This window comes from Balearica regulorum, chromosome 3, assembly GCF_011004875.1.
Source record: "Balearica regulorum gibbericeps isolate bBalReg1 chromosome 3, bBalReg1.pri, whole genome shotgun sequence".
NCBI lineage: Eukaryota > Metazoa > Chordata > Aves > Gruiformes > Gruidae > Balearica > Balearica regulorum.
The window spans coordinates 114,224,992-114,239,525 of record NC_046186.1 but is presented as its reverse complement, the minus strand read 5'-3'; the positions used below and the strand labels follow the sequence as shown (position 1 = coordinate 114,239,525).

Below are 14,534 nucleotides of genomic sequence, written 5' to 3'. Positions count from 1 at the left end.
AATTTCTTTTTTTTTATGATAATCCTGCTAGCCTAGAAACATGGAATTACAATAAAGGTATTTACATTTTTCTTTGCAAGGTTATTTTTAAGCTGGAACAGTTCCCCAATCTACTGCAGTTTGTGTGGCCTCACAAAAGGTCCTAACAACTACAAAGGCGGCTGCAAAAGGGCAGCAACAAACAGTTGAGACAAGAAAAGGGAGCTCTTGAGCTTCTAATACACTCAAAGCCCACACACACACTTCGAGCTGTATTCTAAGTATCTGTACAAGAAGATCACTTAATCACAACAGAGTGTGGTGGGTTGACCCTGTCTGAGGGCCAGGTGCCCACCAGAGCCGCTCTATCACTCCCCTCTTTCATTAGACAAGGGGGGAGAAAAGGTGTAACGGAAAGCTTGTGGGTCGAGATAAGGACAGGGAGAGATCATTCTCTAATTATCATCACGAGCAAAACAGACCGAACTTAGAGAGGGAATTCATCTTATTTATTACTAAGCAAAACAGAGTAGAGGAATGAGAAATAAAACCGAATCTTAAAACACCTCCCCCCACCCCTCCCATCTTCCCGGGCTCAACTTCACTCCCGGCTTCAAACCTCCACCCCCCTCAGCGGCACAGGGGGACGGGGAATGGGGGTTACGGTCAGGTCATCATGCGGTGTTTCTGCCGCTTCTTCATCCTCAGGGGGAGGACTCCTCTCATCGCTCCCCTGCTCCAGCGTGGGGTCCCTCTCACGGGAGACAGTCCTTCACAACCTTCTCCAACGTGAGTCTCCTCCACGGGGTGCAGACCTTCAGGAGCAAACTGCTCCAGCGTGGGTCCCCCACGGGGTCACAAGTCCTGTCAGCAAACCTGCTCTGGCGTGGGCTCCTCTCTCCACGGATCCACAGGTCTTGCCAGGAACTTGCTCCAGCGTGGGCTTCCCACGGGGTCACAGCCTCCTGTGGGTGCCTCCACCTGCTCCGGCGTGGGGTCCTCCACGGGCTGCAGGTGGAATCGCTACACCCCCTCATCCTCCCTCCATGGGCTGCAGGGGGACAGCCTGCTTCACCATGGTCTTCACCATGGGCTGCAGGGGAATCTTGCTCCGGCGCCTGGAGCACCTCCTCCCCCTCCTTCTGCACTGACCTTGGTGTCTGCAGATCTTCTTACATCTTCTCACTCCTCTCTGGCTGCAAAAGTGCTGTTTTTTCTCTTTCTTAAATATGTTATCACAGAGGCGCTGATTGGCTTGGCCTTGGCCAGCAGCAGGTCCGTCTTGGAGCCGGCTGGCATTGGCTCTGTCAGACACAGGGGAAGCTTCTAGCAGCTTCTCACAGAAGCCACCCCTGTAGCCCCCCCGCTACCAAAACCTTGCCACGCAAAACCAACACACAGAGGAAAGCAGAGTAAGGAGGTTTTTTACCACAGGAGATCAGTCAATGCCAACAGATCCAGCAAGGTGAGGTCAGACTGAGTCAAGTTTTGGCCTCAAGCACCGCACAAATTCTGACAAAATTATAACCAGAGGAAAACATCACATTTGGTATGAAAGTGCAGTTCATCTAATCAGTCGATAATAATATTATCATGTGTTTGGAAAGCAGTTGAACTTAATGAAACACATCAGAAGCCTGGGACCTACAGAGCTGAGCGTTCTTTGTAAGATGGCAGGTATCACACTGATTTTAAGACACAGTGACAAGAATGGAATATGGAGAGGATAGGCTGCAGTCAAAAAGATCACAATGGTGAGGACATCGCTTACAACAGACAACACAGCAACAAAGAAAATATATATCTGACCATAAGAAAGGTCAATCTGACTTGGCAGCAAAGCACCAAGATGATTGGAGAGCATATACATAGGCAGGAGAAAGGTCTTGCAGAGGAGGAAATAACCCCAAACAGAAACGAGAATCACTGTACTGCTCTTCACATTTGCAGAAATGCTCTGAAATGAAGACAGTACAGCAGGTATGCAGTCTCTTAGTGATTTGTGGCCTCATCTTTATTTTGCCTTTGTAAAATGGGAGGCTGCATGCATTCCTCCAGAGCTAAAACAGACCGTCATAAAAGCCACCTCACATTTTCAGTCAGTTACTGAAAAGCACATAGCTACTAACTGAAAAAAATAAAAGAAAACATATCATATAAAAGATTTTATTTTATGGCTTAGAAAAAAGATCCACTATTGAATTTTGCTGAAAGCGTGCTTTATACAAGCTGATCACTAACAATCGCCAATACTAAGTTTGTGTAATACCACTCCATTTTGCTTAATCTGTATAAAAGATGTTTGCAGTATTTTGAAAAGGATTTGGTTTTGTGTCTTTTTATACTATCCTTGAATTTCAGGAACCAGACAGCCCTAGTGCTTACTTCAGAGAAAGATGAATATTAGACCACACCTCAGTAACTCACAAGTATTAACAAAAAGACTTGCTGTAGACCATATCAGAAAACTGTATCATAGATCCTGATAAACCGGGATTAAAAGTAGATTTCTTTGCCTCCTACAAGATGAGTTCTCAGCTTGCTTAGAATATAAACTACACAGAAAGACAAATAGCAGGAAGTTGGAAAACTGAAGTAAAAGAAGAAAGGATCAACTTTGTAAAACTGCTGAGTAGGCTCACTTCTTCCACTTAGAAGCAATTTTTCCTTAAGTTTTTTGATGACAAATAGTCTTGTGGTAGCACAGCAGCAGAGATCCAAAGACATTAATATTAATGACATAATTAAAAGATTAATGAACATGTTATAATAAACATGCTTCTTTCAATGTACTGTTGCACAGTAATGCCATTACATCTACTCATCTGTATTACCTTAAGGAACTTAGTTAAGTCTTTTCAGTCACTAACATTCTCTTCCAGGTTTCAGCTTGGAATACACACTTTTACTAGTAGATGAATTCTAAAAACGTATGATATTTCAATCACTTTCCTTCTCCAGATACCAATGGCTTTGGCACCATCTCCAAACAAAAACAGGATTCGGAAAAAGTACTTCACACACATGAAACATGAAAGAGCATCTGCAAAGGGAATGTGCTGCCTGCATATTCTATTACAGATTGCACAATAAATTACACAATGCTGCCTAATGACCACAAGGAGACATGTTTTCTCGGAGGCAGGTCAAAGGCTTAACAATCAACTCCTCTAAGAACCACTCACAAACCTCACTATACTCAAGTGCAATGGGAATTTCCTTGGTTTTGTCTTCTCCGACAGACACATATTTACCCATCTGCAGGAAAGAGAATGCACTCTTGTCAGATCATTTATATGGCCTCAAAAGCAGCCAAACAAATTCATGAAAGAAAAAGCCACCTAGAGCTATCAATTAAAAAAATTCCATGTCGCAAATCACTGAAGATCGTGAAGTTTTTCAAAGGAAGCATCCCTACATGCTCATCTAATTCTTACTTTCTTCCCATAGCATCAGCTGCTGTTGGGAGTCAGGATGCTCAGTTAGATGGACATTTGGTCTGATGAAGCAAGGTTTTGTTCATCTTCTGGAAATTCATTTGTAACTTACTCCTCTAAGACACTACTGTAAGGTATAGTTTTCACATTCAGTATCTGTTGGTTTTGAAACACATTTCTGAAAAAACAGTATGGACTCCATAAGTTCTCAGAAAAAACACATGTTCCTATCACCTCACCACAAAAGAAAGCTCTGATGATTGATTCATATGCCAAGCATTAACCAGGTAAGAAAAGCAAATGATGGGCTGTGGTAGGTTGACCTTGGCTGGAGGCCAGGTGCTCACCAAGCCTCTCTATCACTCCCCTCCTCAGCAGGACAGAGGGGGTAGAAAATAAGATAGAAAAAAACCTCTCAGTTTAATAAAGCAAAAGCAAAGGCCGCATGCAGAAGCAAAGGAAAACAAAAGATTTATTCTCTACTTCCCATCAGCAGACAACGTCCAGCCACTTCCCACGAAGTGGGGCTTCAGTACAACTGACAAACACCATAACAACGAATGCTCTCCCTTCCCTCTCCTTTCTCTTGGCTTTTATTGCTGAGCAGATGTCATATGGCATGTAATATCCCTTCGATCAGCTTGGGTCAGCTGTCCCAGCTGTGTCCTCTCCCAAGATCTTGCCCACCCCCAGCCTACTGGTGAGGGGGAATGGTTGGAGAGACAGCCTTGGTGCTGTGCCAGCACTGCTCAGCAGTAGCCAAAACACTGGTGTGTTACCAACACCTTGCTGGCTACCAATACACAGCACTGGTTGTACTTTCAAAAGTCTACTGTTATGGCTAACATCTTAAGGATGTGCATCTCCGATACAAACTACGCAACTGTACTACTATTAGACAGTGAAAAGTCTTTTCACATCCCAGACAGCTTATAAACAAGTTCTTCACTACTGAGAACTGCATTTCAGTATTTGTTCTGAACAGGCAAAGCCTTGAGGAAGAGGTCATTCTGTCAGTGTTTATGAACAATTAGTATTAAGTCATCCTTCTAAAGCAGGATGTGCTGAGAGTCCAGAAAGATAATTAAGTTAATCCTTCTACCTCTTTGATTATATATATAGCTAGTATCTAATACTAGTATTAAGGTGAACACAGTAATCCACTCACTTTTAAATTACACAAGTTCTCAGTGACAACTGCCAATAAATTGATATCCCATCAAATAAGAATTTTTAACATGGCACTGACATGATTAAACTAAACTATTAAGCAGTCTCATCACTGAGGTACAGACAGAGCTGGATTATTCCAATTAAATTGGATTTTATGATCTCTCCAAAAGAGACAACTGCAACCCTATCTTATCAGAGCTAACTAAATAGTCTACAGGAGTTCTAAACATTAGGCTTTCTTTGTAAAATGACAGCTTTCTTGAGAAGCCTGGAAAGCCCAATAGCAATTGTGTTGTTTTTTTTAAATCTTTGATGTGTTTTAAAAAGCACTGGCTTTTAACCTATACTTCTGTTATTTTTCACAATAGATCGCAACAACATTTTGGCATTCTTACACCAATTTAACCAAAATTATTTATCAAGCCTCCAAAGCCAAAGAGCACTATGGTCAGATGCTTCTGTCACCGAAATTCGGGAATGAAAGAAAACTCCTTAACACTAATTTAGCATTAAGAAGCAGGCATTTCCTTTATTGCAGCGCTGGGTGTCAGGAGGATAGTTCCTCAAATCAGGCACACCTAATGCTGGTTCTCTTGTCATATTTATACACAAATGTTACAAAGATTACAAAGTGGTACACTCCCCATTACAATAATTGGTTCATATTTCTTCACTTAGTATGCAAACTAGAACGCATGCTCAGTTCCTTTCTCTGCCTCTATCTTTTGAGTAGGTGGTATAATTTGGGTAGGGGGCTTATGGGTCGGTGGTCGTGGGGACCCTGGCCCAAATTACCTTTCCCCTAGTTTCTCAGTATTTCAGTGTTGGTAATTGTTTGCTATACGCCTCAGAAAGATAAGGATGTTGCTGGAGGCAATTAATGTCCTCCCTTTCTGCAAAGTATGTACATAAGGACCTTGAAGTGTCTTGTAGCTCCTCCTTTTTCTCATGATGTGTAGCAGGTGCTCATTCTAAGAATTGTTAGCCTTCTACCTAAAGTAATAATGAATAGTTTCTTATCACATATAATACAAGTAGGCCTTCAGTACAGGCCTTTCTTCTTGGCTACATTTTCTTATTATGTACAATATAAGCAGGCCTTCATTACAGGCCTATCTTTTTGGCTACACTTCCACCATAATAACATGGAAGACAGTAACGACTAAAATGCTGTTCAGGAATCTTATCAAAACTCTCAAAGTTCTGGTAAAGCTACACATTCAGTAAAAGCCACCTTTTGATAGAACTGATTGATGCATAAACCTGCTAGTTCTGGTGAAGTACACCATTAAATGAATCCTCAGTCACATGCCAGACTGTCTTATCACTGTAAAATCAAAAGTGCTGTACTTTAAGCTGCATGCTGCTGATGATCTCAGAAAATTAATCACTCTAACACTGTTCTTGTAAATTATGTACATTTTCATTATGGGAAATAATAAAAATTAATTTTTTTTTTTAAGGAACTAGTGTTTAAATTGCATCAATCTACAAAATGTCCCAGTCATTTGCCTCTGTGTATTAGATTTGGTACTTTCGGTTCCATTCACAACTTCCATGCTAAACAAAGGGGATTTTCATAATTTCATGGCTACTACACAATCATCAGATGCCCAGAATCGATTATAGCAAAGCAAGACAAATATGCCTGTTCAGGAAAAAATGATGCCTTAAGTGTGTTTGCAAATTTGTTGGCAGCAAAAGATGTCTATAATCTAACTATTATTCCCATAGGATAGCACAGGAAAGTTTTGGGCAACTTCCCCAAAATCAGAAACGAATCTATTGCATTATCATAGTACAACAAAACATCTGGAAAATACTATTCTGAAAGATGCTTTCATACTGTACACAGACACAGTGAATAACTCCACTTAACTGCAAACCTCGAGCACACTTTCATAGTGCACTTTGCATTAGAATTTCACATTTTTTAAAACTGGCAATTTAGCACAATGTCAGCAGAAGTTGCAGACATGAGATTTTCAGGTTAGTCACGATTCAAATCCTGAAAAATCCAGCTACAAACCTAGTCATTAACAGACTAAAAACTTGTTAGCTTAAACAAAGAACAAAAAGTGCTGTAAATTACTCTGACAAACATCTGAAATGTAGTTTTTCCTTTTCAACATCTTATTAAAAAACCAGGACCTTAACTTAGCTAATAGATGCTGTTGTAAATGCTACTATCTTTTGAAGGTTGCTTTCATTATAAAGCTTTCATTTGCAGGTTTTTTTGGTTTGGTTTTTTTTTTTTTTAAATAATAAGTATTATGAAGCTGGCCTCAGTGTCAACAGATGGCTACAGAGAACAGACATTTCAGTGAGGTTTGCAAACTGAACACCATTGGCCTGGTTCATTTCCTTAAAACAAAACAATAATCAGAGGCCAAGTGCCTTCATAAAAGTTACACTGCACAGTAAGAAATTAAAACCAAATAAAATACACCCCCCACTCCATTAAGTACAATTAACTGTAAGGCATGTCGTATCTGATAATTCCCCTTTTTCTGACCAAAAACAATTAACCAACTATTCTTCAACACACATGCACACACAGGCATCCCCCTTGTAAAAGGGAATTAAAAAAAAAAACCACACAGTTGTAAAGAGCTCCAAATATACATCCTTAATGCTGAAACATCAAAACTCTTCACATGTTACTACTGAAAATGACAAGTGGTAACTGAGTAATAGTTTATCTGGAGTGGTCGTACTTACATACATACATAAAGAAAAATTCTTTAAAAATTGGGAAATTATTTTTTTTTCCCACTTTGATCCTTAAATTAGGCATGGCAGAAAAAATGAACAATTTAATTCAAAGAAAACTCACATAGGACTAATTAAAAAAAATTAATCTAAACTATAATTAAGGAGTAGGCTTTCAGGAACTGATGTTTCCAATAAAGAACAGAGATTTATACTGAGTACAATTGCTTCTGGTAAGCAACACCTCTAGAGACAAAATGAGTTACTCCGAGTATGATTTTATATCGTTGGTCTAAATTACTCTCCCTTGATTGTTACAATCTAGTTCTATAACCTCTGAAAAATCATCATATTCCTTATTCTGTATTCTAACCTAAAAGGAAGCATCACCTAACAACAGAGAAATTAAGTTCTTCTTTTCATTTGATCACAAGAGTAGCTAATAGAATTAATACTGAGAGTAGGAAAGCATAATTTTTATATAGTCCCAGTATCAAACAAAAGTTCTTTGTTTTCACATACACTTGGATACACAACTGATGTTGAGAAAATTATGCTTGCTGGTTTGGATGATTGGGGTTAAAGACAACTCCTGTGGCTGGGAGACAGCCAAATTGTTTCAGTATTCATGACACGTGTGTGCATCTGCTGCCATCAGGAATGACAACCTATATATTTCAACCCAATTCTGCGGCTATCGAATTTAAATGATCTATATCTCACATTTTCCTCATCTCAGGTCAGACAGATACATACTTCTTCCATTAAACATATAGCACTATCTATGAATGTTTCTCAACAACTGAAGCTCAAGCATCTGTTCAGAAAGTCTGGATTGGTTGGATTTCCCAGTCTATGTGCCTCCACATAAGAGCACATAAATGTACTGCAAGGTAGGGAAAACAGGCACAGGCAAAAGCTGGACTGAGACAGGCACGAGCAAATAGTATCTGCAAATACCAGGTCTATTGAGACACACTGAAAAAGGAGGCAAGACTTTTCAGAAGAAGTTGGGTTTTTTTTAAACATGATCTGAAAAAACTCAGGCCCTTCCACATCTCTAAATAAGCATGTGAAATTATTAAGAAAATGGAAACTGAACTGCTTCCCACAGTGGGGAGGGTGAAAATGGGAAAGGAGGTAGGGACAGAAGCTAAGCCTGGAATAACAAGATCATTTTAAATTACTTCATGGCAAACTCACTGAAATACATCATTGGTCAAGAATAACCCCCTGTTAGAGCTGCAGGAGACAGCTATCTAGGCAAGGATCATAGACTGCCTAGGATAATTGCAATTCCACACATTCAAATTAATTCCTTCTATTGAAATGAGTTTAACTGTTTTTCAACCTATTGTTAGGTTGAAGGCATAGATGATGCTACTAACGAAAGCATGTTAGTATTTTTTAAAAGTGTGATGGAAGAGAAGTAAACCTTCACTAACAAGACAGAAAAGTATAATCACCTTTCCCAGTCAAAGGACTGTCATTTGGTTGACATTTCACTGGGAAATTGTTTCACATAAAATGGTCATATCTGCATTTTTAATGTTACCACTTCTGAAGCAACTGCACTGCTAGAGGATATGAGTGATTTATACTGTTAATATCTACTTCATTTGAATTTTGAAGATTTTATTTTTGATTTCTGTAAGAGAAACTGTTCTTAGAATAACTTACTTTGAAATATAAAACCTTCAGTCTTCCAAATCTGATGGCTACTGTCTCTGCTGAATACATAAAGAAGGTACATTTAAATTCTTCCAAGTTGTTACATCTAATTAATAGTTTGCCTAAATACAACTTGTTAAAAAATTTTACTAAGTCAAACAATGGGGATGCCATCGCAAGCAACATTTTTAATCCAGTCATCTAACAAGACAGCTGGCAAAATTCCTGGTAAAACAGACCTCATCTAGACTTTGTGAATATGAACATAGGCATACTTAAGAAAACATCTAACCTACAAATAGTAATCACATTGCAATCGCTTGCAGTGCTATGTGTTAAATTTAAGACAAACAAAATAACAACACTACTTAACTTCTTACGTATTCTTATCTTGTGACTGTTTCAATGCCTAAGAAAAGTTCTAAATTAATTTCTCCTGCAGTTGGCATCCTTAGAAAACCTCTACCATGCAGAGCCTCTGGTTCACGTTTTTGCAGGTCTTTTGAGACCTCTCTACCCTCAGTTGTTTGAAATCAGTCAACAATCAAAATTTACTGGGTAAGATGAACAGCCAGCCAGCATGACTGCTTAAACACCATTTCCTTAGCGAATGTAAAGAAAGCAAATACAGTATTCTGCCACTCTGACATTGAGAAGAATAGGAAGAGACCACCAGTTCTGAAAGCCTAATTTTGCAGAGCTCTTATATTCTATGGATTATAACAAAGAACTTTGGCTCTCAAACTGCTGCAGTTACCTCCTCCGGAGATTAAGATCTTACTATTCCTTGTCTTCCACTATGGGACAGGATAAGGAACCACAGAGCAGGCATAATGGCCTCTCAGCTGTCTCAGTTCACAGTCCCAAGCGTGAATTTAAACAGGCATCATTTCTCAATTATGTTAAGCATGTGTGTAATTCCTTTCAGGACTAGAGAAAAATACTGCAGCTGGCCAGACAATTAGCAGGACGTTATCAACAGTTTTTGTTTAACATATTATTGCATTTTAGTTATTTCATTTTTGAGACAGCATAACTTGAAGAGTATGTCTTGCCTGTGGCTCAAAAATCATTTGGAAAATAAACACACAATTTATATTCTTAATAAAGGACTAGGAAACAGAGGGGAAGGTGTTTTCCCCTTCCACCCAATGATGTATATTAGATGGATTCACTGTGACATAAATGAAACCCTTGCTTGCTATTAAAAGATAATAAACTAACCTTCTGTCAAAAGCTGTAGTTGCAACTATAATTTTAGGAGATATGTAACTAGAGTAGATACAAAAATTATTTTACATAGATTTTCATGACTGTATCTCTCCCAAGTAAAATTTTCTTTCCTTCTTCTGTTTACTACAGATAATAATTTTAATCCAACTCAAGACTTACATGTATTGAAGAAACTGCTTTGTCTGCATTGCTCGACTGTCACATTCCAGGGGGCAGAGATGGAACACTGTGTCTGGAAAGCCCATGACAGGCTAGAATATGAACAGCAACTCCCTTTCACTGGCACAGAAGCAAACCCTGAGAATGAAGACAGAAAGGCATTTATATACAGGACATCATCTACTTTAAAACATCATTTTCTGCACCAGAAGAAAAAAACAGTAATATTTACTCATACAGCTTAGTTTCCAAAGGAAATCAAACTTGAACCTTCTGTCTTGAAATACGGAGCAAGTTGCAGAAGGGTGGGCAAATACTGCAATAGAAAACGTCACAAAGAGAAAGCGGCTAGAAGGCTTCTAACATATTGCTGACAGAGCAAGAATTCACCCTCAGAAAGTAGAAATATTGTCCTAGCAGCAAAACAGGCAATAATGTTCCTGGACACAATCAAAACTGATAAACGTCATTACATACTATATGTGCTATGAAAACCAAATCTGAAATCAGACCAATAATCCTGTTCAACATCTCCATTAATGATCTGGATGGTGGGACAAGTTTGCTGACGATACAAAACTGGGAGGAGTGGCCGATACACCAGAGGGTCAAGCTGCCACGCAGAGGGACCTTGACAGGCTGGAGAAATGGGTTGACAGGAACCTCATGAAGTTCAACAATGGCAAGTGCAAAGTCCCGCACCTGGGAAGGAACCGCATGCACCAATACATCCAGGGGGTCGAACGGCTGGAAAGCAGCTTGGCAGAAAATGTCTCAGGGGATCCTGGCGGCCACCAAGTTGACCATGAGCCAGCAATGTGCCCTTGCAGCAAAAAAGGCCAACAGCATCCTGGACTGCATTAGGAGGACTGCCGCCAGTGGGTTGGGGGAGGTGATCTTTCCCCTCTATACTCAGCACTGGTGAGACACACCTGAAGCACTGTGTCCAGTTCTGGCCTCCCCAGTACAAGAGAGACGTGGACATACTGGAGAATTGGACATTGCGAAAAGACTCTTCACTGACAGGGAGGTCAGCTACTGAACAGACTCCCCACAGAAGTAGACATAGCACCAAGTCTGTCATAGTTCAAGGAGTGTCTGGATGGCCACTCTTGTCACATGGTTTAGTTTTAGATAGTCCTGCAAGGAGCAGAGAGTCGGACTCTATGATCCTTATGAGTCCCTTCCAACTTCAGATATTCTCTAATTCTATGAGGAAGTCCAGCGAAGGGTCACCAAGATGATTAAGGGACTAGAGTGTTTCTCATAAGAGGAAAGTCTGCAAGAGGTGGGACTGTTTAGCCTAGAGAAAAACAGGCTCAGGAGGGATCTTACTTATGCATATAAATATCTGAAGGGAGGTTATAAAGAAGACTGAGCTAGGTTCTTCTCACTGGTACCCAGTGACAGGACAAGAGGCAATGGGTGTAAATTTAAAAGCACAAAATGCCATCTGAACATAAGAAAACTTTTTCTTGTTTTAAACTCTCAACTGAACACGGAGTATCAGACAGTTTACTTCATTATTAAAAATATTTGCAATGCAATTTGCTTTCAGTTGTTTGTTTTACTCCTACTTTCATTAGCAAATAAAAGTTCCACATTCTAAATACCATCTCCTTCTGAAATCATGATGGAAATCTGAAAAAAGTCTATACAGAGGCAATAAACTCAGGACAAAATGACAACACTAAGAAGAATCAAGAGACAGGGGAATCAGATGAGTAACTGCTGCAGAAATAAAATTCTGACAGAATGGCTAGGGCCAAGAGGAGAAAAAGTCAAATGTCAAAAAAAGAGAAGCCAAATAAACACTGGTATGATGGAAAAAGATCAGAAGACCTTCAGCTGATCTCAAGAAGTCTGGTGATCCAAAGTTATTTTTAAAAAGTACTACAACGTTTAACTATTACAATTCATAACAGAAGTTGTTGAAGCCCAGGGTAAGATCCCAGCTTCACTGAAGCCAGTGACAAATCTCTTCTTTTCCTTAAGGATTCCATCTTTTTTAAGGTGAGAGCAATTTATACTTTTAAGACTGGCAGAGAGAGAATACCAGTTCTGAGCCAGCAATCAAAATTATATGTCTAGGAAAGCCCAGGGGCTGTGTTGACCATATTCTGGACACTGGGAGATAAGACAGTTTTGGTCTCTGAATTGCAGCAGAACAAAAAGAGGAGGAAGATGTGGCCAAAGGAAAAAAAAAAAAAAAAAAAAACCCAACAAAAAAGAACAAACAACAAAGCTACATGATTCCCAAAGTCTGAAATACTGAGTGCTGGTATTTATTAAAGTATACCCACACACTTCTGTACACATACTGCCACCAAGGGATAGACACTTTGAAAGAAGAGCAAAGAATAAAAATATTTATGGAATGTAAACAGTTTGAAATGTCTTATCTCAAGAAAAAAAAGCATTTTGACATGTAAGCATGTACACTTAATACATCATATCCTCCATTCCCTATACGTGCTCCAAACATCTGTGATGGGGTTTTTATTTAAAATCTAACATGTTTCTTACAATAAGCTATTAAAAACTAAATCATTTTTAAAAGTGAGACAGGTCACCAATGCTGGACTGACATCTTGCCACCAGCAAAACACACGTCAACAAAGCAGGAAAAAATGCATACTTAGTATATTTAAGTCATGCTCTGCACTAACAGAAAATTAACTCCTCTGTGATACTTACTTCCCTGCTATAAACATTACACTTAAAACCCTGCACTGACTTTTAATTGTTGTCTTTTTCTGGCTAAATACAAAACTGTATACAAGTATAAACATATATATACATACACACAGCACTAAAAAATTCACTTAGCAAAACCACTTTAAAACCATTTCATTCTTCTCACAAGATGTGATGCAACAGAAGAATAAATCTCAAGATAGGTGGAAAAGTAAACCTAACAGGTTATCAGTCTTATTTCTGCAAACTTTAAATCCCAGTTTTCTAACATGCTAATTTTTTTTAAACAACTGGCAACAATTTAATAATCCCTTCTGCTCCTGTAATTATCTTACACAGGAATTAAATACAGAAAACTCTTCTTACTCAGTTCCATACTTCAGAGAAAGAAACACCACATGAAGCTGGTTTCAGCAGTGAGAACTGTATTGTAAAAAAACTTCTAAAAAGAGCAATCAAGATGGTTATTGTGTCATTGTAATTAGAACTTTGGAAAAATTGCCCAAGTATAGTTTCAGACATACACATGGGAGGCTCTAGGCTGACATAATCATGGCATTCTCAAAAGATTTACATATAAGAAAACAGAGATGTTCTGATCAAATTCCAAATGGCAGTTCTGAAGATATCAAGCGCTATTAACTTAGCCTCTAATGTGTAATGAAATTTGGGGGGTTTTTTGCCTGTTTTTTCTGTTTAACGTTTTGCTCACTGCTTCTTATTCAAATGAAACAATTATGCACAGACGTATTCATACAAAGAATCGCAACAGGGAACACGCTTCAGAATCATTCCTGGGTTTTTTCATATCATCTTATAAGTGCTCAAGAAAGGCCCATATAGTAATGAAATCTTTGCACTAATACAAACTGCTTTTTAAAAAACCCTCCAGCTACCTTGGAAAAATTCGGATGTAAAGAACTTAATTTCTAAAGCTAAAACTCACACATTTAAAATCGTAGCACATGGAGAGGATCAGTATCTACCTGGGCTAAGCATGGAACACAAAGGTAATCAAAACAGAAAGAGTTAGAGGGTCACACCCAAAAAGACACAGATTATTTTAATAAATTATTTAGGAGCAGTTGTAGCTGTTTACTTTTCCTCATTTATTTGCAAGAATTGTTTAATTATTTTTTTTTTAGGATATACTCTGTGACTAGACAGTGAAAATGTTTCCCTCCACCAAGGAAACACCTGTGGCCTGCTTTTCAAACCTCCCTGAATGGCAGCTGTAAGGTCATAACATAAGGACAACAAGCATGAGAACAAGGGGAAAATACTGCCCCAGAAGCACTGCAACAATACCAGGCCAGCTTGAATGAAAGGGGACAGAGCTCCTGAAAGGCAGGCAGCAAAGTTGCAAATGGTGGGCACTTAGCAATACAAAAAGTTAAGGTACCCATGGCACTGCAATAACTACACCTATACCACCATAAGTTTGTGTCAAAACCTCAGTAGTATTCACTGCTT

General features: G+C 39.0%; 1 protein-coding gene across 1 annotated transcript in view; it reads right to left on the bottom strand.

The window, feature by feature from the left end:
- Positions 1-14,534, bottom strand: part of MRPS5 (mitochondrial ribosomal protein S5) — a 59,078-nt gene that overhangs the window by 42,876 nt on the left and 1,668 nt on the right. The window contains exon 2 of the mRNA XM_075749644.1: positions 10,365-10,502. Coding sequence (XP_075605759.1) covers positions 10,365-10,502 — 138 coding nt within the window. The remainder of the gene's footprint in view (positions 1-10,364; positions 10,503-14,534) is intronic.